The sequence below is a fragment of the Eulemur rufifrons genome, chromosome 2, assembly GCF_041146395.1.
Source record: "Eulemur rufifrons isolate Redbay chromosome 2, OSU_ERuf_1, whole genome shotgun sequence".
Lineage (NCBI taxonomy): Eukaryota > Metazoa > Chordata > Mammalia > Primates > Lemuridae > Eulemur > Eulemur rufifrons.
Window position 1 is genome coordinate 92,477,112 of NC_090984.1, and position 18,932 is coordinate 92,496,043.

Consider the following 18,932-nt stretch of genomic DNA (forward strand, 5'->3'; position numbering starts at 1 on the left):
ACCATGCTTTAAAAATTCTTCCCCACTATTAGAATTTGTATGGCATATCTTTTACATTTCAATATTAGATACAATTAGAATTCATTGTTAGGAGTGAGACAGTTATATTTTTCATGAAATGCCTTGGTAGTTGTTCCCAAACTTAATAAATTCATCCTTTCTCCCATTATTTGAAATGTGGCCTTTATCATATAATCTCATTTAAATTCTCGTTAGAATCTACTTAAGTACCTAATTCTCTGGATTCCTTTTGTGCGCTTTAAGAGGAGAGTTTTGGAGAACTTAAGTCTTTTAAATAAAGACAAACCTGATGAAGTTGATTTTTTTCCTTAATGAACAACTATTTTTTAAATGTACCTGACGTTACTTGATGTTCTTGTGATTAAAAAGAAAAAGAAAGTAAATGTACCTGACTTCTCTGGACACTGTTGCAAGCAGGTGATTTGTCAAATGAGCAGGCCCAGGAAGAACATCTCCTGTGGCACCAGGACAAGCAAGACCTTTCTGGAGCTCTGATTCTTTTCTTTCAGGAGGCAGATGGGAAAATAAGCACCTGTGATAGTTCCATGGCACAAATTCTTGTACTAGACTCACTAAACACTGAGCAAGGCCCAGAATTTTCCCTGCCCAACCAAACAGAAGAGGTAAGTCTCAGTCAGTAACAAGCCAACTGCTCAGAGACCTGGTCTAGCACCCAGAAATGACCAGTTTTCTGTGTCCTGCAATACTTATATGTCAAGGCAAGTGTTACTTGTGAACTTGAAATCTTCCTATGTACTGTCAAGCTGTAGAAGTGGAAGATTTGTCATCAGATATTTACATAGAAAATAAGGGGCCTGTGCAGTGACTCACACCTGGAATCCCAGCACTTTAAGAGGCTGAGGCAAGAGGTTCGCTTGAGGCCAGGAGTTCAAGACCAACCTGGGCTACACAGCAAGACCCTGTCTCTATAAAAAATAAAAAAATTAGCCAGGCATGGTGATGTGTGCCTGTAGTCCTAGCTACTTGGGAGGCTGAGGGGAGAGAACTGCTTGAGCCCAGGAGTTTGAGGTTGTAGTGAGCTATGATCGCACCACTTGCACTCCAGCCAACGGGACAGAGCAAGACCTTATCTCAGGAAAAAAGGAGAAAATAAGCATGGCATAGAACAGCTAAACACTTTTTACTCAGTCACCATTTGCCAGCATGAAATGGTCTTTCCATTAATAACTACCTCTTAATCTATAGATACAATTTATGGGAACAGTGAAAATGGAGAAGGGCTAATATTGATTAATTAATGGCCTGTTACATAAGTGGCATTTATATTTATTTAATCCTTAGATTATATAAGATAGGTTAATACCTATCATATGTTTACAAATGAGGAAATCAAAATTCAGGAAGTAAAAATATAGCTAGTAAATGTGGGAGGAAGGAATGAGACCCAGAATATTCCAATCTTCTTTCCTTATTTTATTTTATTTTTTATTTTTTATTTATTTTTTTTTTTATTTTTTGAGATGGACTCTTGCTCTGTCACCCAGGCTAGAGTATAGTGACATGGTCATAGCTCACTGCAACCTCGAACTCCTGGGCTACAGTGATCCTCTGGCCTCAGCCTCCCAAGTAGCTAGGACTACAGGTGCATGCCCCCACACCCAGCTAATTTTTCCTTATTTTTTTGTAGAGATGGGGGTCTTGCTATGTTGCTCAGGCTGGTCTTGAACTCTTGGCCTCAAGTGATTCTCTTGCTTTGTCCTCCCCCGGTGCTGGAATTACAGGCATGAGCCACTGTGCCCAGCCCAATGTGCCTTCCTAATTTGAAATCCTGTACCTCGGTGGTTCTCAAAATAGTCTTCCAGGGAGGCATGGTTTCCCAAGTTAGTTTTGGTGTTCATCTGGACCTAAAGCTCAGTGGATCTCACTAAGTAGCTCTGAAAAAGATGCTGGCATGCTTTTGGTGCTTTTTATCGTTTGAGTGTTGCTTTTCTTTTCTTCCTTTATACTGAGTTTTATTTATATATCTTTTCTCCCGATCTTTTGTCTAGTCTTACAAAAATAATCAGATGTAGCTTCAATAGTGTTTTTAGCTTCAGTGGTCACTCTGTAATATCTGTTTCCATGAGTGTGGATGATCTTTAGGATCTTCTGCCCTGACCATGTGAATAGTAGGTAATGATGACAATGAAGAGGAGGAGGAGGAGGGGAAAGGAAGATAACAAAATATTTACTGAATGTTTATTATGGGCCAGGCACAGGGATTTTACATATATTATCTCTTCTAATCCTCACAACAGCTCTGTGAGGTAAGTACTACTGTTATCCCTCTTTACAGGTAGAGAAATTGAGGCTCAAAAAAGTAAAATGCCCAGTGTCATTTAGCTAGTAAGTGGCAGATTTAGGATTCAAACCCAGATCTTTCTGCCTCTGGGTTTAGAGCCTGAGCTTTTAACTATTAAGCTCCAGTGACACTGTCTTAAACTGATTTGTGTATGTGTGTATTTGTATTTTCTTCCTAACTGAGAACTTTTGCAGAGTAGGAGGGGGATTAGTGGATTCTTGGAGCAGAAGAAATCATTAGGTATTACCTTTTACTACTATAGGAGGGAGAAGCTCACTTCTGATTAGCTTTTTAGTGGCTCTAAGCCCCATACCTCTCAGTGACTGTCTTCCTGCCTTTGACTTATTTCTATCTCATGGGCGCAGCCCATCACCGAAGACAGGGAAAGTTTGACCAATGCAGGCCTTAGGGGAAAAAAGGGAGGGAAAGTGGGAACTCCACAGAGACCAGCCAGCCAGTGTCATCAGGCATGTATCAGCCTCTACAAACCCTTTGTTTTAGAGGTTAAGGGCATTGAGCAAATGAGAATTACATAATTTTTAGTAAAATACTGAGTCATCCTTGACCTATATTGCAACAAAGAATGAATATTTAGTAGGTAAAGATGTGAAACCCAGGTAGGCTTGACCTCACAGAGTGAACCGCCAGGTGCCATTCTAGTGACATGTCTTGTATTTGCCCACGTGCAGTTAGATGTTGCACCTTGGGTAGGCAGTTTCACATGGTATAGTGTGAAGGGAGTGAGGAGATGTGCAGGTGTTTGTAGAATTGACTAAAATAGTCAAGAGTAAATTTAAAGGTTTGATATGTTGGCATGAAATGTAGCTATACCCAGAAAACTAACTTGCATTTTAACTGCCATCCTGTTGCTGAGATCAATGATGTGTTGATGCAGAAATGAAGCAATGTGATTCACTAGCTGAGAGGCTAATGCGCATACTAGTGAGTTGGTGAAATTATGTCAAGAATGTGGACTTGTAGTTTCCAAAGAATAGTGAAATCAGGAATTGAATTCTGGTTCTACTTACTAGTTACATGGCCATAAGCGGTCTGAATAGCCTCCCTAAGCCTCAGTTTCCTCATCTGTATGCTGGGAATAATAATAAGTTTGTGGTGTGAAATAATGACGTGGTGTATCAATCACACTTAGCCCAGTGCCTGGCTTATATTCAGAGTCCAATAAGGGTTAGGTATTATTAATTTATAGCTATGCTGTAGAGAGAACCTAATCCTTATTTAATAAGAAATACTTGTGGTAGTACTTTTTAGCCCCCTGAAATGTACAGTTATAAAACATTCATTTAAATAATGTCTGCTTTTAGTATTTGAGGATTTCGTATAGACAGGATGTTTTTGGAAAAAAACAGGTACTCAGAATTTAAAAGTCACAAGTAACTTGGGCGCTTCTCAGAAGCAACATGGTGAAATGGAGGTGGTGAGCTGATTAAATGTTCTATGTGCTTGGGTTTCTTTGACTTTAAAAAGAGGTGGCTCAACTGATCCCTCATGAGTTCTTTGGGCCACTTTCAGCTGTTGAAGTTCTATGGTTGCAAATATTCTTTTTTTCTTCTGTTCCCCTTTGGATTCTTTTCAGGTTCAAATAACTAGCAAATAAAGCCCAGATTAGTTATCCAGCTTGTTTGTTTCTCATTAATTCAGAGAGTTAGTAAGAAAGCAGAGAAACGCGATACTGTCATTAAAAAATGTGCATGACGTAGAAGAGGTGCTCAAATAAGATTTTCGAATAAAGTAGACAGTTGGTAAATCTGTTCTTACCAGTTAATTAATTAATTAATGTCAACAGATTATTGTCTCAGGTGGCAAAAAGGGGATCCCAAAATCTTTGTCACTAAGATAGAGCAATATCTGAAAATGAGAAAACAATGAGACTACTAGAAATTGATGCTGAGAAGTAAAATCACACAACCGTTGCCTTTTTTAAAAATCAGGATTTAAAAAGAATATTGAAACAGGTGAATTCAAGTATAGCCTGGACTGTATATGAAGTTCAGAAAAAAACACGAGGCGAGGGAAGACTTCCTTAAGAAGGTGATTCTTACAAATTACAAAAATAGATTAATCAAGGCAGGGGAGAAATAGCATTTTGGCAGAAAAGAGCAAATATATGTGAAGTTAATAGATAGTCAGAGGGAAAATGTGCAACCCAGAGACATTTCTGCCAAACCAGCATTCATCATACTCATCACCGTGTGAACATGAATGGTATTTTCATATCCTGCATGTTTTTGTTACCACATACCAATTTTCTTCACTCTATTGCACTGGAAGTTCTGTGTTAGCAAAATTCTGCAAACACTGGGAAATGTGCATTTGCCTTGAGATAAGGTATACATTTGTGAGCAATCCCCATTAGAGGTGTGTCACTTGGCCAAAATTAGGCTTTAATAGATGCTAACATTTTGTTTACAAAGTTTTATATAGAAAACATTATATTTTATCATCATTATAATTAATAAATTATTTGTTGAAACCAATAAGTTTGTAGAGCAAAACACAAATCCTTATTCCTAAAGGAATTTCTCTAGAAGGATCAATGTGCTCTTTCAGTATTCTGGAGGCAGAAAGGTGAATACAGTGGGAGGCAAATATATCCTGTATCAAATCATCTTTTACCTCTAAATTAAAAATATCTAATGTGTATGTAATTACTGGAATACTTCCCTTTGGCGTCTGGGAGAAATGTTTCTATTGGATTGATAAACAACCCAGTTATTTCAATATAAAAAGAACACACCACACTTTCTTTATACTATAAACATCTAGTCTTTAACTCAGTAATATTTGAGTATCTAGATGGTGAAAGTCATTTTAGAGTTTCTGTCTGAGGAATAGGAGAAAAGTTTCCAGATTACCTCACTGAAGTTCATTACTTGACTCAAACTGTTTTTAATAGAGAAAAGTTTAGATGAGTAATAGTATGTATGTTTTAACAAAAAAGCTAAAATATTTTATAACAACTTGAGAAGATGTTAGGTTCAATATTAAGCGTGTGGTGTATTTCATTGTATTTCCACTGTTGTGTAAATAGCGTTTTTGTTTTGTTTTGCTTGTTTTTCTATTTGAATAGAGTGCCCAGCAATGTAAGCATTGCTTAATCATGTGTCATGCAACTTTAAACACTTGCCAATTCCCTGCGATGTTTCAGACACACACACACCCACATTCTCACCTGTCTCCTGGGGCTCACCACCTAATGAACTGCAAGCCCGTTCGCTTCCTCTGTGCCCGGGAATACTGTACCTGTGTACATGAAGATCGGCTGCTTGGAAACCTGTGGCACCAGGTCACGTGATTGTTGCTATGAGTGTGGAGGTGCATTTTTCCTTTCTTTCTTCCTTCTTCTGCCCTTATTTTGTTTCTTTTAACCGGGGACAGTGTTGCAGGTTCACAGGTCCTTGCAGGCCCAAGTCTGAAAACTTTGGACTCCCGGCTTTTCACCACTGGATTATCTTTGGATTTGTTTTAGGGTGCCACACCTCCTGTCGAGGCTGCAGCTCTGGACTTTTCTGACGAGCAAGGAGCCTTTGAGGCCACGGTGGAGAAAAGTAGGCCCGAGCCTGCAGAAGTCCTCCATGTCTGTAAGACCCAGGTGGCCAGGCTGGAGCTGTGGCTGCAACAAGCCAACGTGGCATTTGAGCCGGAAACATTAAACGCAGACATGCAGCAGGTGGTGGAACAAGAGCTGGTAGGGTGCCAGGTAAGACCGACGGGTCAGAGTTCATGGTTTGTCGCTTCACCAATCCCCGCCAAGACTGGGTGAATTTCTCTTAAAGCAGCAGAGTGTTTCTTTTGGTTACTCTGACCCTTACGTTTATCTTGGCCTCAACTTTTAGTTCTCAGGTTAATTCTTCAACATGCTTTACGTAAGCAGCTTATTTGGGGAGGCGGTAGTGGGTAAGAGCTCAGAGTCTAGAGTCCACATCCAGTTCTGTCACATTCACTGTGGACTTGGGGAAGGTCTCAGCCTCATTTTCCCATTTGTAGACTATCTCATAGGATTTTTGTCAGGATTAAAACAAGATAAGATATATAAAGCAGTGTCTGGTATATAAAGTATATAAAAAGTACTCAATAAATGCTGTTATTTTTATTTAAAAAATAAGTACTTAGAATATTCATTCATCAGAAATGAAACTGAATGTCCTGATTTGCAAAATTGCACATACAGCTTAAAAGGGCTTTATGACCATTTTATTAGGAATGCTCCTAGTCTGGCTTGGGAGGGGCAAGGATATAAACTTTCTGGCCTTTAGTCACTTTGAGTAAAGGTTGGGATCTCCATATCCCTGGAGGGAGGGGCCAGAATGATGTCACTGCAACGGTGTGATTGAGTGTCACAACAGCAGAAGCATTCTAGCTGCTTGCAAAGGCCACTCCCCTGTTGTGCTCAGGAGACCAGCCTTGGCCTGCCATCTCTGCCTTATTGGCTTGTGTATCTGCCAGAGATGAGGACATCCTCTTGTTTCAGAGTACTGGCCTGGCCGCAGAGAGCTCTTCCTGCTGCAGCTGGTTTTGTGGTCGGGGGTAGCTGGCCTTGACCCAGAGGCATGCATTCTCCCCTTCTTCTACTCAGGCCCCGGTCTTACAACTCCAGGACTGCCTAGTGGGGCAAACGGGCAGATGGGCTGACTGGCACCTCTGACCTCAAAAGTTAGTTCTGGTGGGGTGTGTTCATTCCAATACTGGCACTTCTGCTTGGCCTGGCTGATGGGGTGCAGGGTGGTGTCAGGGGGCTGTGAAAAAGAGTGTAATACGGCACAGAGCGACGCTATAAACTGAACCCAAGATGTTGCAGATTTGGAGTCCCAACCACTTTTGGCCATGCAGGATCTATTTGCCAACTGATTGTCTACTGACTGGGTAGACGCCATGCTAGTTCCTTGATCATCACAGCAATCCCATCCTTGTTGCCACTTGCAGTGAGTTAGACTTAAAGCAGTCCCCAACCTTTTTGTCACTGGGGACCAGGTTCATGGAAGACAATTTTTCCACGGATTGGGGGTGGGGGAGGCAGAGCTCAGGCAGTGATGCTAGCGATGGGGAGCAGCTGTAAATACAGGTGAAGCTTCACCTGCTGCTCACCTCCTGCTGTGCAGCCTGGTTCCTAACAGGCCATGGATCCGGGCATGGGGACCACAGAGTTAGAGGATCTGGGGGCCCACTCAAGGAAAAGGCATGACCACCAGGTGGCAGAAACACCCAACAAGCTTTATTTGGACAGTTTTGACAGGATTGTAATGAAGGACAGGGTTTCTCTTTACTGCCAGAGACTTTCCAGAGGTGAGGGTGGGGCCACCGCCCAGAAGGCCGGTAGAGCAAGGGAACTCCCTGGGGCCAGGAGAACCGAGCCGGGGCTCACCTGTCTAGGTGATGTCTCAGCACAATGAAGGGTCTCAGGGTCAGAGAGCTCGAAGGGCACCCAGGCTTGGGATTTTTTTATACCCCCAGGGTTTGTCTTATCCGTGGCTGGCAGATGCCAGGTGCAGTTTTGCAGGGTATGCAAAGCAGGCAGGCTCTAAATGGCTAAAAATATGCTTATTTGGGCTGTATTTAAAGCCACTGAATATGTAAAAAATTTGAGTTTGGCACTGGTGGGCTTTGAACTAACGGTTCTGACCTGCTGTGAAAAAAATAAATGACATAGGGGCCAACATATACAAGCCATCCTTGGCTCATTTATATGACAACATAACACATAAGAGCTAATATTGAAACATATAAAAAGCCTTAAAGTGGCCTGGAAAAACATTCCCAGTGGGAACATGGCCAAAAGACAGGAGCAAACAGATCATCAGTGAAGAAAAATTATGTTTAGTAACATTTGAGAAGAAATGTTTAGCCTTGATTATTAAAGACATATGAATTAAAACAGCTAGTGTTTTATTTCTACATTACATTAGTAACAATTGTATCATCCTGGCAAAACTCTAGAAAAATCGATCCACTAACGTATGTCTGGGAGTTCTAATTGGCGCAGTGTTTTGGAAGCTCAGCTGTCAGCATGTAAAATGTTCATCTTTTTAGAGCTAATGATACCATTACTTTAAATGTACCGCTAAAAATAATCCAAAATGAGAAAAATAATTATGGCAGCACTAATCACAAATTTGAAGAATTGGAAACAGCTTGAAGGGGTAACAAGAGGGAAGTTAAGTGAATCATAGAGTATGAATTTGCAGCTATTAAAAATGAGAATTGTGAGGCATATGTAGACACATAAAAAAAGTGTACATAAAATAGTTAAGTGGGAAAAAAACAGCATAAAATTAGAGTACACTTTGTTTATAGCCACTCTAAAATCCATGAGTACATATTGTTTAAGCTTAACAGTATCTATGGAGGATGTAAGTACAGTAGTCCCCCTTCATCTATGGGGCATATGTTCCAAGACCCCCAGTGGATGCCTGAAACCTCAGATAGTACCAAACCCTACATGCACTATTTGATCTGATAACACAGACAGCTACAGATTTGGTATTCCTTATCCAAAATGCTTGGGACCACAAGTGTTTTAGATTTCAGAGTTTTTTGGATGTTGAAATAATTGCATATACATAAGATATTACTATCTTGGGGATGAGACCCTGGTCTAAACATGAAATTCATTTATGTTTCATATACACCTTACACACATAAACTGAAGGTAATTTTATAAAATATCTTTAATAATTTTGTGCACAAGACAGTGTTTTGACTGTGACCCATCATGTGAAGTGGGGTCTAGAATTTTTCACATGTGGCATCATGTTGGTGCTGAAAAAGTTTCAGATTTTGGAGCATTTTGGATTTTGAATTTTTGGCTTAGGGATGCTCAGTGTGTACTAACAGGCCAGGTAGCATAGACAGCAGGGATACACTGGGCAAAGGGATGATTCGTGTCATGAGTGGACGGAGTGGGACAGCTCAAGATTTCATCATGCTACTGAAAATGCCACATCATTTAAAATTTATGAATTATTTATTTCTGGAATTTTCCATGTAATATTTTCAGGCCATGGTTGACTGCAGGTAACTGAAAGCAAAACCACAGATATGGGGGGACTGCTATAGTTTGCTTAGATGAAAGAGCTAAAAGATATATTATTTGAAAATTTGTTTTAAGGATAGAGTTTTTCCTTAAGTTTCTCCCAAGGAACTGAGCTTGTTCTTAGTCACGCACCGGTTCTAGTGCGAGTGATCACAGTGCTGGAATGGCATGAAGGGCCGCTGCTGTGTGCCCAGCCAGCTGGCGTGGCCATGTGGGCTTCTGAGCCCCAGGAGAGGGCAAACTTGACCTGCTGAGGAGGAATACAATGACCATGACTTACTGGGAAACTTACTTCATCCAGCTGATTTATTTTTAGGCTTCTGTGTAAATCGGGTGGTTGCATCAGTGACTAAGTGATTCAGGTTCCAAATGATTTCTTCTGTGGTGGTGTTCTCATAGTTTGGATGCTTACTTGGCTTGAGAAAGAGAAGGAAAAGAACAAGGAAAGGCATTTATCAAATAGTTGTGTGGGATTCTTTTTTTCATTGCTGTTCGGCACTTGGATTGCGACATGAAAGATTAGGAAAGTGGGGGAAAAATCAGAACAGTCAGCACCTTTTAAGCACAGACTATGTATCAAGCACTGGCCAGAGTACCTGGATTTAACTCGTGCTTTTAAGAAAAAGCACTCTCCAAACCCTGCTTTCCTCTAAACTCCCCAAGAATCAACAACACAGAAGACTTCTGTGACCAAATGTGGGGTTTTTCCCCGTAGACCAAGCAGCGGACACCAGCCGGTGTCCTTTAATTCAGGCGTGACGCTGTCTACCTAGAGATAGGGGGCTCAGTCTCCAAGGCTGTCCCCCTGCCCCAGACACTAGTCGAAAGTCGGGACCTCCACAGCTTCTGACTGACTGGCTTCAAGTTGCGGTTCCCATGACCCCCTCCCTCTTTGGGTTTGATTAATTTGCTGGAGCAGCTTACAGAACTCAGGGAAACATGTTTACCAGTTTATTATAAAGGATATCACCAAGGATACAGATGAGGAGATGTGTAGGGCGAGGTATGGGGGAAAGGGCGCGGGGCTTCCATGCCCTCCCTGGGTGTACCATGCTCCAGAAACCTCCACGGGTTCAGCCATCTGAAGCTCTCCGAACCCAGTCCTCTGGGGTTTTTATGGAGGCTTCATTACATAGGCACGATTGCCAACCGCATAGAAATGTGGTTGGACAAAAAAATGCATGCTCTAAACCCAGCAAAACCTGTCAGTTCAGATTGTTCTCGGCCTCTCTATGCAGCATTCCCTCCTCCAGGGTATGGGGCAGGACCCCATCTGGAATGAGAGTCTTTTGACCCACAATCAGATTAGAGTCCTTCCTTGGGCAGGTAAGAGGAGGACACGCGCAGGCAGAAAGAGAGATTCTGTCTCCTGAGGTCCAAGCACCCAACATTACAACAAGGACTATGGGAGTTATGAGCCAGGAATCGTAGACGAAAACCAATATAAATAACGCCACAACTCATTAACTCCTCACAATGACCCTAGAGGTAAGTTCTGTTATTATCCCCGTTTTACAGATTACTCGAGGCAGACTCCTACAGAGTAAGGTGCCCATGTTTATGCAGCTACTAAGTGGCAGGGGGTCCAAACCCAGGTGGTCTAGTTCCAGCACCTGTGTTCTTAACCACTGTGCTCTACTAGATACGTTCTGCTGTGCTTTCTGAAGTGATTATAGAATCACTTACTTAAATTATTTTAGAAAGTGACATCTGCAGTTGGGGTTGGTTTGGTTGCATTCCTTCTGAAAAGCACAGGAATTACGTAGAAGTTTTTGTTTTTCTGAAGTCCCTTCCATCCTTTGTTTCTGGCACTTCTTGTATACACTTGGGTAAAAAGAATAAGCCTAACTCATTTTGGGGAACAATACTGGTTCGAGACCAGTCCTATGAATAATTAAATGATTTTATTTCCTAGGCTATGCTAACAGAGATTGAGCACAAGGTTGCCTCCCTGTTAGAGAATTGCAAAGATCAGGGCCTGGGAGATAGCGGGGCCACTCAACATGAGGCCGAAGCGCTTTCCCTGAAACTAAAAACTGTGAAGTGCAACTTGGAAAAAGTCCAGATGATGCTCCAGGAGAAATACAGTGAGGATCAGGTAAAAAAAAAAAAAAAAGGCTATATATAGACATCCATGTCAATGTACGTACATAGCAGACCCACCAGGAAGAACTCGGGGTGGAAGGGATGGACATGCTACAGAGAAACTATCTTAAGTATGAAAGAATTACACATGTTAAAAGTGTAGATAGGTACACTGGCATTTGTTATTTTTATTTCATTTTACTATGCAGTTTTCTTTTTTTTTTTTTTTTTTTTTTTTTTTGAGACAGAGTCTCACTCTGTTGCCTGGCTAGAGTGAGTGCCGTGGCGTCAGTCTAGCTCACAGCAACCTCAAACTCCTGGGCTCAAGCGATCCTCCTGCCTCAGCCTCCCAAGTAGCTGGGACTACAGGCATGCGCCACCATGCCCGGCTAATTTTTTTTGTATATATATATATTTTAGTTGTCCATATAATTTCTTTCTATTTTTAGTAGAGACGGGGTCTCACTCTTGCTCAGGCTGGTCTTGAACTCCTGACCTCGAGCGTCCACCCGCCTCGGCCTCCCAGAGTGCTAGGATTACAGGCGTGAGCCACCGCGCCCGGCCTACTATGCAGTTTTCTTATCTAGGGTTTTGCTGTTGATAGTGGTGGTTTGGTTTGGGTTGGTTTCATGGACTTGAGTGTTCTTGCTGGTAATGATGTCTAGTGTAAGGCTTCTTCATAAAAGAAAGATATATTTTAAAGGAATGTGTGATTCCAATTGACTGGAAAACGAAACCTTTATAAATAAGTCTAAATTTGACATTGGAAACACAAAACCTGTTTCCAAAGTACTTTTATTATTCATTTACAAATGTTTATATTAACTGATCAAAGTATCATACAGTTAAAGTGTTCTCATGATTTTTAAAAGCATTCTGTGTTTATAAATGCAAATGTGCATATCTGTGAGTAGGATCCTACTATGTAAGATTTGCATCCATACTTATGGGTGGTTCCTACCTGGAGACTTTAACATTCACAGAAACAAGATTGGCTGCAGATACATAGGCCATATAGTTACCCTTTCATCCTAATATGTTCTCTCATTTAAAAAAAAAAATCTTTAGACATAGGGGAAATGTGAAGTTATAAGTATAATACTGTTTCCTTTCTTGATATTTTAAAAATTTTGTTCTTAAAGTTAAAAGACAGTAAATTTCCTTGCTTTTAGTAATTCATTGGCTGAATTAGTTAAGGAAATAAAATAACCACTTCATCAAATGTAGCAGTTATTGAAGTTGTTATGAAATAAGTACATTAAATCATAGTATATAATTATAATAGGTAACAAAATACCATGAATACTTTATATAAAACTTTTCCATCATATAGTCCCCGTTAGAATTGAGATAAAGTGGAGTTCTTTTTAAATAAATAGTCTACCATCATGAAATTTTTTGCAGCATCCTACCATTCCAAAGAAACCCTCAGAGCATCAGAAAGTCCTCCAGCCAGTTAATCTTTCTGAATTGGAATCCATTGTAACTGAAAGGCCGCAATTCAGCAGACAAAAAGATTTCCAACAGCAACAGGTAATTTCAGCCTCCTACAGTTGTAAGGACAAGAATAAAGCTGTCTATATGGAATTTAGAATTTCCCTGTGGACTAAATACTGAACTGCCATTGCAGTGTCAACTTATGTAACTGTTTCAGAATGTGTTTGTGTCTTTTTGGTGTTTTTTTTTGTGTGTGTGTATAATATAGTTTAAATAATAATTATTGTATGAATATTTTAAATAGGGGTTTTCTTGGGGAGTGGGGTTTTTTTGAGATAAGAGTTTCACTCAGTCACCCCTCGTAGAGTGCAGTGACGTCATTATAGCTCACTGCAACCTCAAACTCCTGGGCTCAAGCAATCCTTTTGCCTCAAGCAATCCCAGCCTCCCGAGTAGCTGGGACTGCAGGCATCCACCGCCTGGCTAAATTTTCTATTTTTAGTAGAGACAGGGTCTCACTCTTGCTCAGGCTGGTCTCAAACTCCTGAGCTCAATCAATCCTCCCACCTTGGCCTCCCAGAGTGCTGGGATTACAGGTGTGAGCCACTGCACCCGACCTTTACATAGTTTTTGAGAAGTAAAAGTTAAGAACAAGACAGCAAGAAAGAGAAATGGTAAATAATAATGGAGGAATTGTTTCAAAATTAGATTATCTCAACAGAAGAGACCCTTGGGTACTGATTCAAAAATTTGATTGATTGGACCATTTGAATCTCATTCAATTATAGGTTCTGGAGTTAAAACCAATGGAACAGAAAGATTTAATCAAATTCATAGAATTTAATGCTAAGAAAAGGTGGCCCCAGTATTGCCAGCATGATAAAGATACAACTCAGGAATCATCTGTAAGGTAAAACATTGTGAAATAGTTGGACATTCAGTGATTTTATGGTTGGTAAAAATTAATAATGTTTCTTTTAAAATTGCTCATAAAACATTGCAATAATACGAAATTTTTTATATTGATTATTCTTTTCACCTTTTGTTCTTCCTCAAAAGCAACCAGGCATCTAGCCCAGAAAATGATGTTCCAGACTCAGTTTTGTCACCCCAGGGCCAGACTGGAGACAAATGGCAGTATCTGCATCATGAACTGTCATCAAAGATAAGGCTGCCTCTGCCTCAGCTTGTGGAGCCTCAGGTCAGTCTGCATCCACACGTGGTATAAATAACCTGTTTATCTTTGAAAACTCAGAAAGTGTTCATTAAACACACATGTATGTTCTGCATTAGGTAGCAGTTTATTCCCAGAAAGCAAAGGTGCCAGGTGGGGTTTTCACTTGGCTGACACTTTTTCTCAATCCTGGAGATCTGCAGTAGGGGCCCCTCTTTGTGTTTCTCTACCCCCCTGGGCTTCCCAGATCACGGTTCCTACTACACCGTCCATCGTTTGTCTGCATTTCCTATTGGATGGTCTGAGAAGGAGGAGCCCGTCTGCCTGGTTCACATTTGAGTACCTAGCACAGAGCCCTGGGATGTCGTAGACCCTCACTTACAATTTGTTGAGTGAATAAAGGAATGAATAATACATATTTTTTAAAATGCTTTATAAACTTATACAGCATTTATGAGTATCATGCATTCATCAAGATTCTTTGGAATCTACTCTGTGCCTGCCCCTGTGCCAGTGGCACCTACTAATCGGTATTCCCACCACACACCATGTCACTGCTATTGCAGGTTTATTCAGGCTGGCCGCTGTCCCAGCTGTTGCTGGCTTTCCGTCCAGACAGGGAGCAGGTGAGCAGAATAGCGCCGTTGCTCACAAGTGCCAGCCTTTTGCCTTCAACTGTGCAGTCAGACCACCTGGGCAGAGGTTACCAGTGAGTTCCCAACTCCCCAGTCTGGTGGGAACTTTTTAGTTCTCATCTTTTCTGCTGAAAACCTTACTTGACCAATTAAAGTTGGATCAAACTTACTGGCTGGGCTTTAGTCGTGGTTTCTCCTTGTTATACACACTGGAACATGTGTATAGGGCTCTTTCAAAGAGCAGAACTCCATTCGGCCATTCTTTCCCCAAGCAGAGTCCTCTGCCACCTACCCCATTTCTTTTTATATGTTAGCTTTCTAATTTGAGAAACTAACTGAATTATTCTCCCTTCGGGAATCACAGCTCATTTTCAATACTTAGCTTTTCAATAACAAGATGCAAGTCCATCTTTAGAGCTGACTTATATTCTATTCTAAGAGTTACCTGTACCAGTGGTCAACTAGTAAATGAACTAGTAAATAAACAATAAATGGACTAGTAAATAAACAGCTAATCTTGTATCATGAATATCATTGCCACTAAATTGGAAGATTAGTGATTTTATTTCTCAAAGTACGTTTTCCCCCTCATTTTGATACCTAAATGGACCCTCAAGTGTCTAAGTATAACCAGTCATGATTTTTTAAAGCTGTCTAAAATATTTAAAATTTAAATTATTTTTTCTTATAAATGACAAGATAGAGGAAAACTCTCAGCGAGAAGGTAACTGGGAAGACAGCATGCTAAGGCGTTTTTGCTATTTATGTTAACATCAGCAGGGCTCCAGCTGACACTAATAGGGTTTCCCTTTGTCATCTAGGTTGCCACAAATAAGAGTATTCTACCCAGTGTGAGCACGTATAACTTTAGATACCCAACAACTGAAGAACTGAAAACCTACACCACCCAACTTGAAGATCTGCACCAAGAAGCAAATAACCTTCAGACACAGGTAGAAACTGTATATTATGTATTTTCCTCATTGCAATAACATAGGAAAAGAAGGGAGATTGTATATCATCGTGTGAATTGGTTGGAATTTTCTTCATTGAACAAGTAATAGAACACATGATGGAATGGGTCCTAGAATTGCAAACAGAATTTATCTTGCTTGCCAACTCTGATAAATTTTGTAGCGGCTGCCTAGAGCACTGTGTGTAAAAGATTCTGAGTCTGAGTCCAGGGTCCGTGGGAAAGGGGATGGTGATTGGATGAGCACTGCCTGCAGTGGTGTTTGGGACAGGAAGCATGAGGAAGGAAGGTGGGGAGGGAGTATGGCACAGTTTCCTGCCTTGGGGAGGCTTAACGCTGGGATGGTGTGCTGGGTAATGTGAGGTATCCATCAGAGAGGACAAGAGAAAACGGGGCCCAGCTTGGGGTGGTTACTAGCTGAGGTGTGCTCCTAAACGACTTGTAGCTGGTCAGGGATTCCAGGTGACTGTGGGTAAAGAGAAAGAGTTGGTTCCAACAGCTTATGCTAAAACAGATCTGTGGCTCCCAAACTCACCGGGACACAACTACACGACACCGGGGACCCCTTTGGTGGTGTCCTTCCAAGGGTGGCCCTGATTCTCTCAAGCAGCCTATAAATGACATCCCACCTCCCCTTGCTCCACAGCCCATCCCTGTCTTTAAGACACTGTACCTCCTTTTTTTTTTTTTTTTTTTCTCCAAGAAATGAAATCTCGCTCTGTCACCCAGGCTGGGGTGCAGTGGCGTGATCATACCTCACTGCAGCCTTGAACTCCAGGGCACAAGTGATCCTCCTGACGCATCCTCCCCAGTAGTTGGGATTACAGGCATGAGCCACTGCGACAGTCCGTACCTCCTCTTTCTAATCAATCCCTTCAATCTTCTCTTTTGTGTCTCCTTTTCCTTGTCCTAACCATACTTGATTTCACTAACCCACTTTCTCCTATGTTAAAATGTGGAGGGCAAGAAGCCGTGGGAAGAGGGACAGTGAGATTTATCCAGGACCACACTTTGACCTGGATGTCCCTGCTAAGCAAGTCCTTCAACTCATCATCTACCTTTTAATTCCATTCCATAGTCGAATAAACTACCTAACATTTCTTAAACTCATTTTTCTCAGACTTAAAAATCTTATTTATTCTGCTACCTGGTTCACAAAGTGTTGGAAACAACTTATTATTTAAAAACAAAAAAGCATACCATAGATTGTAAACTGTGATGGAAATCAGGGAAAACATAGGTTTAGGAAGCAAGGAATCCTAATAATTTTTATTTTTTTCATTTCTGCTGTTGATTTAGGAAACCATGACAGAAGAAACATACATAAATTTGGATAAAAAATTATTCGAACTGTTTCTGACCCTCAGTCAGTGCCTCAGCAGCGTGGAGGAGATGCTACAGACACCAGGGCTCTTCAGGGAGGATGCTTCTGCCCAGCAGGTGCACTACGAGGTAGGGCACGTCTCATGAGCCCACGTGTTGGCCATTACAGCAGCCGCCCGTGAAGCCAGAGCCAAAGGCTGTTGGTCGGAGCTCATTTACCGTGTCTTCCTTCCTCTCTGCTTCGCAGGCGCTGGCTCTTGAGTTGAAGAAAGTTTATTTAGCCATGAGTGACAAGAAGGCTGATCTTTTGAAAGCCATAACTTGGCCTGGCAAGAACACCAACTTGCTCCGCGAGTGTTTTGACAACCTCCAAGTCTGCCTGGAGCACACTCAGGCTGCAGCTGCCTCTAGAAGCAAGTCCCTGAAGGCCGGCCTCGACTATAACCACAGTTACCAGGTACGATTCTGAGCCGACTTTGGCACTGTCTTAAGTTACAGCACGGACCCTTAACTTCCGTTAATTCCTATTCTCGGTGGCATGTGTTACTGGAAATTGTTAAGGGAAACAGTGAGGCTCTCCTGTTGCTCATGGTTGGAGACCATTTGAAAATGAAACCTTTTCTAAAGTCTTGGATATGAATTTTTTAGGATGAGTTAACATGTTTCTTTTCTTGAAAAGAAAATTACTCTAGCCATTTAATGATTGTTATAGGGTAGGATTTGTATTTAAATTTCCAAGGCAGGAGGAGCCCTGAAAGTTTTTGGGCAAAGGAAGGGCAGTCCGTGTGTGTTTCAGGAAGGTTGGTCTGGCAGTTGTCTAAAGTGGATTGGAGAGGGGGAGACTTGAGGCTGGTAGACGAGTTAGGAAGCCACTAAAATTGTCAAATGAAAAATAAATGAAAACACGACACCACTGATGAATGAGTCTTACCCTTAAAAATCAAGCCTGAACCCGATCAGGCTTCTAGAATCCAAGTAAACAGGCGCAAGAGAAGAAGACTATGTTAAACAGCACTGTGGGGACGTAGTCGGCCAGATCCAGACTGTGGGAAACTACAGAACAAATGACACATTTCTTCACACACACAAATTCAAGAAACAAAAAAGAGGTGGTAGGACAGTCTGCAGATCAAAAGAGACTGAAGACATGACATACAGACCTCATTTGTATCTTCATCGAAAGAAACCAAAAAGAAAAATTATAGACAGAGAAATGTGAACCCCGTCTGGACAGTTAACCATACTGAGGAATTATTATTGATTTGGAGGGAGTATATTGTAGTATTTTTAAAGGCAGGAATATTTATCTTTTAGAGATACATATAGAAACATATACTGATGAAATGACTTGATAGCTGGGATTTGCTTTAAAATAGTCCACGAGAAGGGAGATTAGATACAGTCAAGACAGCTGGGGGAGAGCGTGGGGGGAGAAGGCCATGAGTCAATGATTATTGAAGCTCAGTGATCCTAACATGAGGATTTCTCTATTTTTTACATGTTTGAAATTTCAGATATCAGAAAAATCAGGGAAATATCGGGTAACAAAGGCTTAAATAAGATTGCTCAGTTCCCTGCATTTATCTTTTTTTATATAGAATGAAATAAAGCGATTATATGATCAACTCATTAAGAATAAGACGTCTTTACAACAGTCTTTGAATGAAATCAGTGGCCTGAGTATTGGTGAACAGCTTCAGGTAATCAAGTCAAAATGATTCAAACTGACCTCACCTGGAACCGTAGCGCCTTGTGTGTGAGCTGTACCCCTGAGCCGCTTCCCTCTGTGAGCAGCTGCACGGCTTCAGGAAACAAATAAATAATGAAAACTATTTATGTTGACCTTTTAAAAACATCTCTTAAGTAGTACTTTCTGAAGCATACCATAGTAAAACAACAAGAGACCATTTTCACCTATCAACCTAACAAAAATT

The 18,932-nt window shown here is 41.1% G+C and overlaps 1 protein-coding gene across 2 annotated transcripts in view; it reads left to right on the top strand.

Moving 5' to 3' along the window:
* SYNE2 (spectrin repeat containing nuclear envelope protein 2) overlaps nt 1-18,932 on the top strand; it is a 256,293-nt gene that overhangs the window by 151,819 nt on the left and 85,542 nt on the right. For both annotated transcript variants that reach the window (XM_069487386.1, XM_069487397.1), the window contains exons 64-73: nt 531-644; nt 5,811-6,041; nt 11,287-11,469; nt 12,861-12,989; nt 13,682-13,803; nt 13,953-14,094; nt 15,524-15,655; nt 16,975-17,127; nt 17,246-17,455; nt 18,597-18,698. In XM_069487386.1, coding sequence (XP_069343487.1) covers nt 531-644; nt 5,811-6,041; nt 11,287-11,469; nt 12,861-12,989; nt 13,682-13,803; nt 13,953-14,094; nt 15,524-15,655; nt 16,975-17,127; nt 17,246-17,455; nt 18,597-18,698 — 1,518 coding nt within the window. The remainder of the gene's footprint in view (nt 1-530; nt 645-5,810; nt 6,042-11,286; nt 11,470-12,860; nt 12,990-13,681; nt 13,804-13,952; nt 14,095-15,523; nt 15,656-16,974; nt 17,128-17,245; nt 17,456-18,596; nt 18,699-18,932) is intronic.